Source organism: Lepisma saccharinum, chromosome 12 (assembly GCF_977018435.1).
Source record: "Lepisma saccharinum chromosome 12, izLepSacc3.1, whole genome shotgun sequence".
NCBI lineage: Eukaryota > Metazoa > Arthropoda > Insecta > Zygentoma > Lepismatidae > Lepisma > Lepisma saccharinum.
The window spans coordinates 70,296,604-70,310,139 of NC_139240.1; the positions used below are offsets into that span (position 1 = coordinate 70,296,604).

Below are 13,536 nucleotides of genomic sequence, written 5' to 3' on the forward strand. Positions count from 1 at the left end.
ATTTTGCCTTAGAATATGCTGTTAGGAAGGTAAAAGAAACTAAAGAAGGACTAAAATTAAATGGTGTGACTCAGTTGTTAGCATATGCAGATGATGTAGACTTACTGGGGGATGATGTGAATACAATTAAGAATAATGCTAAAATATTTTTCAAAACTGCTAAAGAGATAAGTTTGGAAGTTAACAAAGAGAAAACTAAATATATGCTTACAGGCCGAAACCAAGTGTTAGGTAATAATCAAAATTTAATTATTGATAACAACTCGTTTGAACCAGTTTCCAAATTCAAATACTTAGGAGTAATATTAACAAATGAAAATTATATTAAAGAGGAAATAAAAAGTAGGCTTAATTCAGGAAATGCATGTTACTTCTCTCTTCATAAACTATTGTCTTCTCGTTTAATATCTAAGAAACTAAAAGTTAAAATATACAAAACAGTAATTTTGTCTGTAGTATTATATGGATGTGAAACTTGGTCCCTTACATTGAAAGAGGAACATAAATTGAGAGTATTTGAAAATAAGATCCTTAGGAAAATCTTTGGACCTAAAAGGGATGAGGAGACAGGTGAGTGGAGAAGGTTACATAATTTAGAACTACATAATTTGTATTCATGTCCAGATATTATTAGAATAATTAAATCAAGAAGACTTAGGTGGGCAGGCCATGTGGCACGAATGGGAGAGGAAAGAGGAGTTTACAGGATTCTTGTTGGGAAACCTGACGGTAAGAGACCTGTAGGAAGGCCAAGACGAAGATGGAGGGACAACGTTGAGATGGACCTAAGGGAAATCGGTAGGGATGGAAAAGAGTATATAGATCTTGCTCAAGATAGGGAAAGATGGAAGGCCTGTGTTGCTGCAGCCATGAACCTTCGGGTTTAAGAAGGCTAGGGAGTTAGTTAGTTAGTTAGAATGGGCCCCTTTATACAGGAATGAACTTAATACTCTGGTAACTACATAAATGTGATTTTAGAAGGGATGCTTATTTTGTATAATAAGTGCAGTTTTAAATCAAATTTATGATTATGCAGTAACCCCCTACTTACGTAATACACGACTTACGTAAATTCGCAGTTACGTAATAAGTGTACGTAGCTCTACAAGACATATTTTTTTATTTGAAAAGTGTGATTTGAGTTTGTTTTTATATTCTTTTATATATTTTTCATACTTTTATGGTTTATATCCGAGTAAATACTGCTGCATGATGTTTCATTTATAAAATAATACTGTGTAAATAATATACATATACATATATATATATATATATATATATATATATATATATATATATATAAATATATACATATACATACATACATCAGTGGCGGCGATTGGGTTCCAAACCGGGGTTACAAGGTTGCCAAAACTGGGGGGGGGGGCAAAGGGCCCCCCTCGCCCCCTAATCGCCGCCACTGACATACATACATATAATAATAATAAATATTGAAGTTTCTTACGAAGTTATACCTAAGAAATTTACAAATTCGACTTACGTAAAATTGAAGTTACGTGAAGGCACAGATAGGTAAAGTGGTGAAGGTTTACAGAACGCATTACTTAGTCGGGGGGGTTACTTAAGTCACACTTTTAAAACCAAAATGTCATTTTATATACCGCTTTGATCCGATTTTTCATCGCAATAACACCGACATTTTATTTTATTTATCGCTTTGGAACCAGAAATTGACTGTTTTTGTACCGAAATTTTGCTTTTTTATTTACCAAAAATATGTCTCTCCACACATGAGGATTTGTTTGATTATGGACGATACAAGCTTGTAAGCGACACAATGTCAACACGAAGCACTGGAACGATGAACATGGGATTTGTATATCTATGGTCCGAAGTGTAGGAAGTAGCAACAAAAGCGGTTAAGGCGATCTCCTGCCCCGGCGAAGGTTTGAGCATTTCCCATATAAGCTTATGGGGGTATTTGGTCACGATTATCTCGAGAACCAGTGGACAAAAAAATTTCCAACTTTAACTGAACACTGAGAAAGGATGTTTCTAGAGATTCACTGATTAATATTTCCATTTTCTGCATCCGCCGTGTTCCAAACCCTCTTTCTACAAGGTCATTAGGCGACCGCGAGCACCTGCAGTGAGCCCGCCGGCCGGCAACAGGGTTGCCCTGTCAAGAAAAGTGAAAAAAAGTACGATATTTCACAAGTAAAATGAATTAATTAATTATGGGGACGTTGATGCAAAAAATGAAAATATCGATCAGTGGTTCTCTAGAAATATCCTTTCTCAGTGTTCAGTTAAAATTTGAAGTGTTCTGTCAACTGGTTGTCGAGATAATCGTGACCAACGTTACGGCCATAAGCTTACATGGAAAGTTGCTCAAACATTCGCCAGAGTAGGAAATCGCCTTAAGGGGCAAACTTTCTAAGGTATAGGATTCGAACCTAGGAACTGGAATCCTGTAAGATTGACTGATTTAGGTTTGTCTGATTTGTCACTTTTGGCAAATCGCGAAGATGAAGATGCATGATGAAATTGATGAAGGGACACTCACAAGGAACAGCCATGCGCAGACCTACTTTTGAGGATTCAAACCCTGGCGTCGTAGCGCGATGTGCTAACCACTCAGCGACGGAGGCAGGCTGGGATTAAGTAGGGTTAGAAGTTGCTTCACCCGGAAATCAAACCCAAGGGCATTGGCCTCTGTTCCCGTTAGGGTCTCAGCTATTCAAAGAAGAATTACCGCATCTCGATTTGTAACTTTCCTCTCACCGCATGCGAAATTCAAATTAGTTGCATTCTGCAACAAAAGCAAGCATGTACGCTATAAAATTCTCCTTGAAGAGTATTATTCTGTTAATTATGCAACAGCGTGCTCAAGTTATTTTTTTTCCGGGTACTTATATCTCCCATTCAAAGAATGCACTAAGATACATCCATCAATACATTGGATCTGTTTGTCGTATGCATCGGTAGTTATTCTAAGGCATGCAGTTGGGAACTGTGAATTAAGCTTTTTGCTATCTGGGGGAGGGGTCAATATTTGTGATTGCATTTTGGAAGATACGCTTTCTTTGGTATGCAAATTTGTATAGAACATATGTTATCACTAGTGCTCGGAAGTTGAAGACCTATAAATTGGCAAAAAAGACCTAAAAATATCAAAAAAGAACCTAAAAACGGACGTATAAAAAATGTGATCCAAATTAATTAATAACTTCAGTTTTAATTACATATTTAATGAATAAAAGAAATACAAAATTCTGGTGGTATGGAACACACAGTGCGAAAAAACTATATGAATGAAATGCATCTTCTTTCAGTCCAAAAATGTTTTTCTCTCGTTTCAGGGATGGTTCAAATGTATGTATTTCTTTCTTTTTTTCTTTACTACAGAAAGGATGTTTAAGAGGTGATGAACTGATGATGATTCGAATTGAGAATGGGCAGTAAAAACGTAGTCGAAAGAAGGTGAAGTTGCAAAAAAAAAAGCCGTTAAGACCTTAAAAAAAGGCTAAAAAAAGACCAATAAGCCAAAAAACGCCGAAAAAGGCAAAAAAGGACAAGTAAAACCCACCTTTTTCTGGCCTACAATGACCCAAAATGAACATATATTACGTTGGGCCTCGTCTTCGGACACTAGGAAAGAGAAGGATTTTTCCTCAACTTCCGAGCCATAGTTATCACTCAGTAAACCAGTAAACCAAACTATTGCCTCGCGGTTCTAAGCACGTTAGAACATTGATTCTAACCTAGGCCATTAAATCTTATGATAAAATTTACACGTGATTTAGAAACACTTCGTACATTTGCATTCTTAGGAAACCCAAATTCACACACAAAAATACAGTAGCTATCGAACTAGTAACACCGAATACTTGACCAAATCTCTATTTCCAAGTTCAAACTTAACGTCCATCTAACTAAGCACACATTTCTTGCCAAATTATTACACCTGTAAAATATGAGCACTATGCCATGAAAGTTTAAGTGGAAAACAGATTGCTGTTAGCTCGGTGAGGTTTATAACTATCTGATTACCCGGCGTTGCCCGGATATTTATTTTTCCCACTCTTCTATTAGACAGGAAAATAATGAATTCTAACTATAGTGCAAAATTAACTTGGAGTTGAACGGGATTGGAAGTGTCACTATTCATCTTAGCGACCCCGAAAACTATGGACTCCACGCTAACATCGGTCGTTTTTAATTATTTTTATATGTCACCCCTTCCCACCCCTAGGGGTGTCAGAGGTTCCTTGGAGTTGAAGCATAGAGAGTGTCACTATTCATCTTAGAGACCCCGAAAGCTATGGATTCCACACTAATATCGGTCGTTTTCGATTATTTGTACACGTCACCCCCTCCCCACTCCCCCCGCATGGGTGCCAAGGGTATCTTACCCCCACACTATTTCTTTCCATATTGCAAGTGATACGCGTACCGGTGGCTCAGTCGGTAACGCGTCTGACTACCATGCTAAAGGTCCCGGGTTCGAACCCCGGCCGGTTCAAATCCGGGAACTTTTCTAACGATGGAAGCGGCCCCGGCGCCCACCCAGCGTCGAATAACATGGGTACCTGGGGGAAACCCTGGGGGGTAAAGGCGGTCAGGGGCGTGATGCTGATCACATCACCCCCATTCACGACCGGATCAAGAAAGTGTGGGGCGTTACCCCCACACCCTCTATACGCCTTCATGGCGTGGTGCTATGCACAGGGGAGCACTTTACTTTTTTTTTACGCGTACCAAGTTTGGTTGAAATCGCTCCAGGCGTTCGAGAGTTATGCCGGAACAAACATACACACGCACACATTTTTATATATTAGATGATCTACAAGACTTGCATACTTTTCTGCAGGGAAATCTTTGATGACTCGAAAATTAATAGACACAGATGAATTTTCAATTGTGTTCGTTACATAGTTAAGATATGGTATAATACAGGGTCATTCAAAAGTCCCTTAACACCTCCTATAAAAACTCACTCACTCAGCCTCAAATCAATGTTGTTTTTTTTCATTGATTGATTGAGTTGGTGTTTGAAGTCCACTTTATGCACAGTAAGGCTAATCGGCACTGGGCCTACAGTTTAAAGTGGGATCCGAACCCCTATGTGCTTCCACCAGGTATCGAACCTGGGACCCCTTGACTACAAGGCGACGACGCCACACTGCGCCATCGGGGAGGACCACTAAAAGAGTTAGGCTGGGAACAAATGGTCATGGTAGAAACAGGTTAGCCTATAGGGGGAACATTATTGTTGTTGTCAACTCAGAATTTCAAACTGGGAAGGCGTGATGTGAAGTATCAAATCAGGCTAGAATTTCACGAGAAATGCAATGGTGAAGGTTTTTTCAACCTATATTTAACTAGTATAAAGTTATGACTGGGTGTTTGTAACAAATGTCTCATTTTCAAGGTGTGAGAAATTGCCAGAATGCTCCTAACGTGTCGGTGTACGTTCTGGGGCGTCTCATCCTCGCCTGTCGTTGACTCATCCTGTCTCCCGGAACTTTTGGAGTAATTGTGCAACTGCCACATGTGACACTGCATTTCGATGGGGGTGTCGTTGATTAAAATTATTTGCAATGGCATGTGAACTTCTCTCCCCAGGCAGCAGTATGATCTCGATGCGTTCCTCGCGTTTTCTCGCACCTTTAAAATGAGACATTTGTTACAATCACGCAGTCATGACTTTATACTGGTTAAAGATAGGTTGAAAAAAACCTTCACCATTGCATTTCTCGTGAAATTCTAGCCTGATTTGATACGTCACATCACGCCTTCCCATTTGGAAATTCTGAGTTGACAACAACAATATAGTTCCCCCTATAGGCTAACCTGTTTCTACCATGACCATTTGTTCCCAGCCTAACTCCATTATATTTTGCAGGGGATGGTTAGGGACTTCATACTAAACAATTCGACAGGAAACATAGCAACTACATGAAACGATTTTCTACACGTTCGATTGGTTGATTTGGTGTTTTAAGTCCACTTTATGGACAGTAAGCCTAATCGGGACTGGACAGTTTAAAGTGGGATCCGAACCACTATGTGCCTCTACCAGGTGTCGAATCCCGGACTCCTTGATTTAAAGGCGACGACTCTCGCCATCGGGGAGACCCTTTCTACACACTCGAAAACCGTCTTTCTGGATAGCACGCAGAATCAGAGCAGAGTGCTTGTCGGCTTCCTTGCGTTTGCGATGGAAAAACCCACGTGACTGACGGGAAGAGCAGTCACTGACATTTCGTCTCCACGCCATTCAGCGCTCTGTGGGAGATTGAAGCAACTCGGAGACCGAGATAAACCGTTTTTTCCCCCTGCTTCGACGCATGAACCTTGCTTGGAACGGACAGCTTATCGCTGAAATCCAGCCTGCTGGCTTTTTTACCCATTACAAAACAGTAGCGCCCTTGTTCGTAATTTGTTAATGGTAGAAACTGTGTTTCTGTATCGTCTGCATATATGTATGTTTTCGCGTGGGTATATCCTCACGATATTTATGTACTGTAACACCGTTGGCTTTCAACTGACACAGAACATGATGCCCAACACACTAATTACAAGTTGTGTTACGGTTTCCATAAGGCGTTAAATTCAAGCTAAGTAGGCACTGGATTGGAATATGGAACGGACAATGCTTTGAAATCTTAATCGGATACTGTTCATTGAATACATTTTTTCAGTTGTAGCTTAATTTATGAATGGCAAAGGGTGTCTCAAAACGACGGAACATTTTGAAACGGAGATGTGTAGTTGCAAGAGATTTCATGGAAATTAATAGTGTAGAGGATGTAATAGAAACAATATAATATTTATTTATATATTTTAATTAGTATTCATTTAATTTAATATAATTAATTTAATTAAAACGTTATTGTTATTATTCCTGATACACTTGGTACGGACACCCCCTCGAAATATTTCTATATACGTGCGTTATATATTTGGCTACATACAAATAAGCGGTAAAGTTGACAGTGCATATAGCACTGTCTCATGAAGGCACATTTAGAGGATGTGGGGGTAGAGCCCACACATTCTCGATCTCGGCCATTTTGCAGGTGACGTGTTCTGAATTGCTGTTTTAAGTCCACTTTATGCACAGTAAGGCTAATCAGGACTGGACCTACAGTTTAAAGTGGGATCCGAACCACTATGTGCCTCCACCGGGAATCGAACCCGGGATCCCTTGATTACAAGGCGGCGACACTACCACTGAGCCATCGGGGAGGCCCTGGTGGTGACGTGTTCAGCACCACGCTCCGGCCACCTTTACCCCCCAGGGTTGCCCCCAGGTAACCATTAATTTGAGGCTGGGTGAGCCCCAGAGAAAATATTTTAAGATACTTGAGTAAATTATGATTGGTTCATTCATTGGGTCTATTTTACTTGCTTTTCTGCCACTTTTGACTAATCGCGAAGATGAGGATGAGTGATGATATTCATGAAGGGACACTCACTAAGGACACCCATGACCGAGCCAGAATTCGAACCCGGGACCCCTGGCGTTGTAGAGCTCTGTGCTAACCACTATGCCACGGAGGTCGGCAGCAAGTTATGACTGTGGGGTTAGCATGAAAACCAGGCAAAAGCATTATTATGGCCCCTTGTGTGCAAAAAGGAAGGAAAGGTTAAATTAACCACATACACTTGCTTGAGCTTGCAACTCGCAGCTTTCACCACTTCCTGGCTTTTTCCACGCAGAGGGAAAAAGGCCTGCATGGGAGATTTAACACAAAGGAGGAAGTATGGTAAAGAAACACAAAAGCACAAGAACATAACAAAACTTTCATAGTGTCAAACTAAAACGGTGCAAATTCTGTTGCTATGGTAACCTAATGAATAGAAAACATGTTTGTTTCCTGCATGAGCCTTTGCGGCTGTGTACAGTACTACACACCTATGAGGTTTTCTACATATCCCCTTTCCTTATGTCCTCACATGTCCGTCTTTTCCTTTCATTGTAAATTGTGGGTTCTTCCCTCACCACACACAGAACTCATGACGTGTCAATTGACACACATATTGACTCCAATAACACATTAAGGTGCATAATTAGCAAATGATGGTTTTTATATTGTGTTAAATTCACACAGAAATGCATAAAAGGTAACTTTTTCAGTTGGTGTTGCGTGTGATGCATTAATACTGCATCAATTTGGAAGACCATTTAAAAGATAACAAAATTTCACATTTAGCTGTGTCATTTGATGCATTAAAAGTATAATTTATTTTAATAATCACAATATAATTTAATTCATAAATATATTGTTTTCTAAACATAGAATTATTATGGTTGTTCAAGGGTACTGGTGTAAGAAATTTACAGGAAATTTGAAAACATTGTTAATTTGCGGGAACACAGTACTATTCGAATACTTCTGAGAATTGAATGTAAACAATAAGCACCAAGCTGTACGCCAGGTGCATGGACGTCCGCAGGATTTTTTCCAGGGAGGGGAAGGAAGGTATTTTTTTCCAGGGGGGGCAAACAAGGCACATTTTCCCTAAAATAAAATATTGCTTAAATTTTAATTTATGATGTTCATGCAATAATTAACACATATTATTGTGGCTAAAATGAAATTATATGTGTGAAGTACGTAATTTTTGGTTGACTTTCATTTTCCAGGGGGGGGGCACGGCCCCACTTCAATCAATCAAACAGGCTCCCCGGTGGCGCAGTGGTAGCGTCATTGCCTTGTAATCAAGGGGTCCCGGGTTCGATACCCGGTGGAGGCACATAGTGGTTCGGATCCTACTTTAAACTGTAGGCCCAGTCCTCATTAGCCTTACTGTGCATATAACTCAAAGCAAAATAAATCGAACAGATTTTCGGATTTGCCCCTCCCCAGGGGTGGCGCCAGTAGGGGTGCTTGCACACCCCATAATTTTCTCCCGCGCCCTTTTTTGAAAACCCTATTTTCAACTGAAAACCCTTAACTCTTACGTAGTCCTATCGTAACAATCCATACATATCGTATGCAGAGTAACTTCTTCCTTGATTACACTTGTTTACATGTTCACACCGTTGGTGACCTGGTTAGCTTAGATAACGTCTGACAAGGCATTCCTTAGATATTTCCTGTCTGGTATAAAACTGCTGGTGTCTGGGTTTTGGAGCTTTTTTTCATACTGGTCTTTTCCTATTATTTATGGATTGTTACGCTATCGAAAGCCGAATGTTTGGCATTGAAGTAAGACCGCTGTTCGTACAACAGGCAAGCATTGATCCTACTCTGAAAGAGAAGCCATATTTACTTGAGTGTACTGGCGACAGTCTCCATAAAGATCAGCGGCGATTTCATTTCAGTTATACAGGGTGACTGGTAATTAGATGTATTCCCTGAAAGGGGTTAAAGTAGAGACAATTTGCAATAAATTTGACCATATGATACCCCGTCCGAAAATTAGTAGTTTTCGAGATAATGGAATTTCTATTGTTTTTTTTTTAAAAAAATGACAATTTTCCACATAAAAAGATGAATTGAGAAAAAACAGCTAATTGTATGGCACATATTTCAGCGTTTTCTGATAGCTAACAAATAAGTGGTTCGTTGAAAAAAAAAAGTTTTTCCCAAATAACAATCACATGTAAGTAACGGGTGGGTCTAAACTTAAAATGTGATGATAAAAAAATGCACTCTTAGTTTACTTGGCAACGTATTAATAACAAAAATGGTATGACACGAAGCGTACAAATTACTTAAATTACTTCCTTGTGTCATCTGCTATCCAACAAGGTACAAATGTTGCTAACATTCATATTTGTGTACAAGAAACAATATCATATGGTCACATTTATTGCAAATTGTCTCTACTTTAACCCCTTTCAGGGAATACATCTAATTACCAGTCACCCTGTATATACTTATGATAATAATTATAATATCGTTACAGGAACTTAACTTCAAAATGTAGTACTCTTTTTAGCAACGCTATTAGCGGGAAAAATATGTCTATTTTGCCCACCCTCCCGTGGAAAAACTTTCCTCTCCCTGGAAAAAAATCCTCGGGATTGGCCTCACTTGAAATATGTGTTATTTCCAATTTCCAAATTGTTGTGCTAAAATCAAGCAAACAATGAAGCAAGTCGCCAGTATCCTTCAGCTTCATCGTCATATTATCATAGATGGTAAGGACGTATTTAGAGAGGGGTCCAGGGGGGCCGGAGCCCCCGAATGACTTAAGTAAAAAAAAATGAAATAATAAAATAACAAAAATTAAATAATGAAAACACACTTGTCGTTTAATCGAGGGCTATTTAAGCCAAACCAAACGTATTGGAAGTCAAGGATTATATTGGGATCATACGACTTTGAATGGCAATAATTACTACTTATAATAATATGCATAAAATATTACCAGGAACTTTACTTTTCGTCAACTGGGTCTAACATCTTTTGTTTGATATTCAATAAATATTCAATTCTTTATCTATTTCACATTAATTTCTATATCAGGGCTAGTACTTTTTTTAAATTTTGCCACGTTAACCATTCGTAAGCTAGATACTGAATACGTGCTGTTGTATCACCATTCTTATACCGTCTATTTACCTATTCATATAATAAAAAATATATGAATTGAGGGGTCTAGTGAGAAAAGGAGCTATGCCACTTTGACAAGAAATGGAAATAAATTGAGTTTTCTAAGGCATTGCGTTGAGTCATTATTTGTATAACAAAGGGTATTTTTTTTTCTGAACATATTGTTAGGTAAATTATTCAAATGGAAAAATATGAATTTCTAAATATATACCATTTATTATGAACATGTATGGTATGTTGTTGTAGTATACCCATGTGAAAAATCAATCTAGCACATCAAATACTTTGAACAAGGCTTAAATACTTTTGCCTGAGTGTAAATCATGTTCACAGGGTTACATATGATCTACATAAAGACAACTTCATATGTCTTCTGGAGGATCTTCACTGTCCAGTGTTTCTGTGGATTTTAGTTTTTGGTAAACACCAAGAAGAACTGGAGGAATATAAGGCATTATTGCCATGAGATCTTTTAACTTCAGGGCTGATATTAAATATTGCACCGGTTACTGCAACACAACCTCTGCCACTCCTATTGCAGACTCCATCAGTAAGTGGCATAGCTCCTTCTCTCACTCAAAATGCTGATGAGGACGTATTCAAGAACTCAGAAAATCTTCTGCAGAACAAGCGGGAGCCATGCCACATGGTTGTAGTTCACACGATAGATGACAAATGGTAGGAGAAGACTGAAAATGGCAAAAAATAAAATTTTCAAGATTTGTGGCATAGCTCCCTGTCTCACTAGACCCCTCAATTAATTTGAATATTTTAATTAATAACATTTTAATTAATTTAATATAATTATTTTAATTTAAATATTATTATTTTCAGACACTTAGTTCGGACTCCCCCCCCAATATATATTTATAGGTACGTGCCTGGTAATATGCCTACTACAATTTGATTGGTATTTGATTTAGTGGCTAAAACATACACGCATGTTTCATGCTTTCTTCATTCTCAACATCGCACCCTCTCAGCACCCTTAGATGATTAATCCTGGCGGCGCCGCTGCCCCTCCCCCTTAAAAATATCCTAGGTACGGATTATGGTACCAGATGTTACAAAGGAACGCAAAACTGTTAATAGGTGATTGATTGAGCATGAAAAATATATTGGGTCAAAACAGAAGCAGCACGCCTAATCTTTGCACACTAGGCCGGCGGCAATATTTAATGTTATACTGACAGTACCTTGTGGTGTTAGGCCTAATGACGTTGTTCTCTTGATCAACATGATTCCCCTGCTCTTCGTACTCCGATACGAGATGCTCCAGCATCTGGATCTTCAACATGGCGACAGAACAACACTGGCACTCACACAAAACACCATGAACTACACACCAAACGCACCGCGCGTAACACACACGATACACGACGCACGGAGAGCCGGGGCTCGACTCAATTTCTGTCTCGCCCGCTGCCTCTAGCGCCCTCCCATAATCCACCAGCGCCAAGCGCCCAGCAGGTTGCTATGGCAACGGGTAACACGGGGCGACATACACAAGCCGACGAGTCACGTGATATCGCTGGTCGATTCCCCTCCTGCTCGTGTGCACCGTATATTGCCCCTCAGGCAGCGTTGCCGACTGCGCTCAGAGAAAATAACTGTTATGGAGAAGAAACATTTCGATCAACAACCAAGTTTTAACCTGTCACGCTCTTTCCTTAATTTAGGTTTAAACTTGTGTTGCATGTGAAATTCTCTTCAACAGAAATTAATACAGCAACAAGGCAGTTACTGCATTCTATACATTCGGTGACAATAATAATTGATTGATTGAGTTGGTGTTTTAAGTTCACTTTGTGCACAATAAGGAAAACCGGGTCTGGACCTACAGTTTAAAGTGGGATCCGAACCACTATGAGCTTCCACCGGTATCGAACCCAGGACCCTTTGATTACAAGGCGACGACGTTAACTACGCCATCGGGAAGGCCCAAGTGACAATAATAGCGTGGTTGATAGACAATGGCGAAGAATTCAATTACTTTCATAATTCAACTGCATACACTCAGACATAAAGTTTTTAACATGATGTTATGAGCTTTTAACTTAAAATAAATGTTGTGTACTGGTTGAGGCTTAATGAACACTTGTCTTGGCTTACAAGGATTTTATAACAGACAAATATATGTGAATGTCTTATTAGCAAAGTTTTAAATACAAATGGAACAAACAATCATTTGTATATTCTGCATAAATTTACTTTTGCGTCTCTAATTTTTGTAAACTTTTTGACTAAAAGAATATTTCGCCAAAGGACAGCAAAGCGTGTTATAACTTCTGCACTTTTCTATCCACAATATTCACGAGAAAAATATATGACAATCAGTTTTTGTCACCTACTTTTTTTTATCCTAGGTTTTCGTTATTTTATATTTTTCTGTAACTTCGTATCCGCTTGAAGCTTCGGTAGAAAAACACCACGTGTCTGAACCTTTTGTGTTTTTCTGCTTTTGTCAACTTTTCCCCCTTTCGGTCGGAGCTCGGGACTAACAATATGCTGTGATAAATCTTTCACTGTTTTTGAGCGACTTTTGTGCGTTTGGCGACGGAAAGTCAACTTGGGAGGCCAATTACTGGAGGAACGTGTTACGTACCGGATGAGGGTAGAACTATTCTTTTCACCCCATTTTAACGCAACACGTGTGCTTGAAGAAGCTGGACCAGGCAAAAAATGGACGCTTGACCACCAACGTCGTAACTTCAGATTCCCTCGCCTAAAAGTCAGTCCGTTGTATTCGAAGTTTCAAGCTGTCTTTATATAGTGGCAGAACGAACAAACAACTACAGTCTAGCGCCAGTTTTCGAACCGACAACACCTCTGCGACAGTCGGAGTAAAGATTCGAGACTTTGTCCTTTTTTCTACCGCGCCGTGTATTTTATCCTGCGTGAGTGAGTGACGGTGACTAAGTGTACGAATACGCAGTGTTAAATTAGTGACCTGTGCACTGGATTCGCGTTATTCGTTTTGTGACGAGGAACATTAATACCA

At 39.3% G+C, this 13,536-nt stretch overlaps 1 protein-coding gene across 1 annotated transcript in view; it reads right to left on the bottom strand.

Annotated features, from left to right (window-relative positions):
* RapGAP1 (Rap GTPase activating protein 1) overlaps positions 1 to 11,941 on the bottom strand; it is a 530,826-nt gene extending 518,885 nt beyond the window's left edge. The window contains exon 1 of the mRNA XM_083132611.1: positions 11,732 to 11,941. Coding sequence (XP_082988737.1) covers positions 11,732 to 11,832 — 101 coding nt within the window. The 5' untranslated portion in view covers positions 11,833 to 11,941. The remainder of the gene's footprint in view (positions 1 to 11,731) is intronic.
* Positions 11,942 to 13,536: the final 1,595 nt, after the last annotated feature.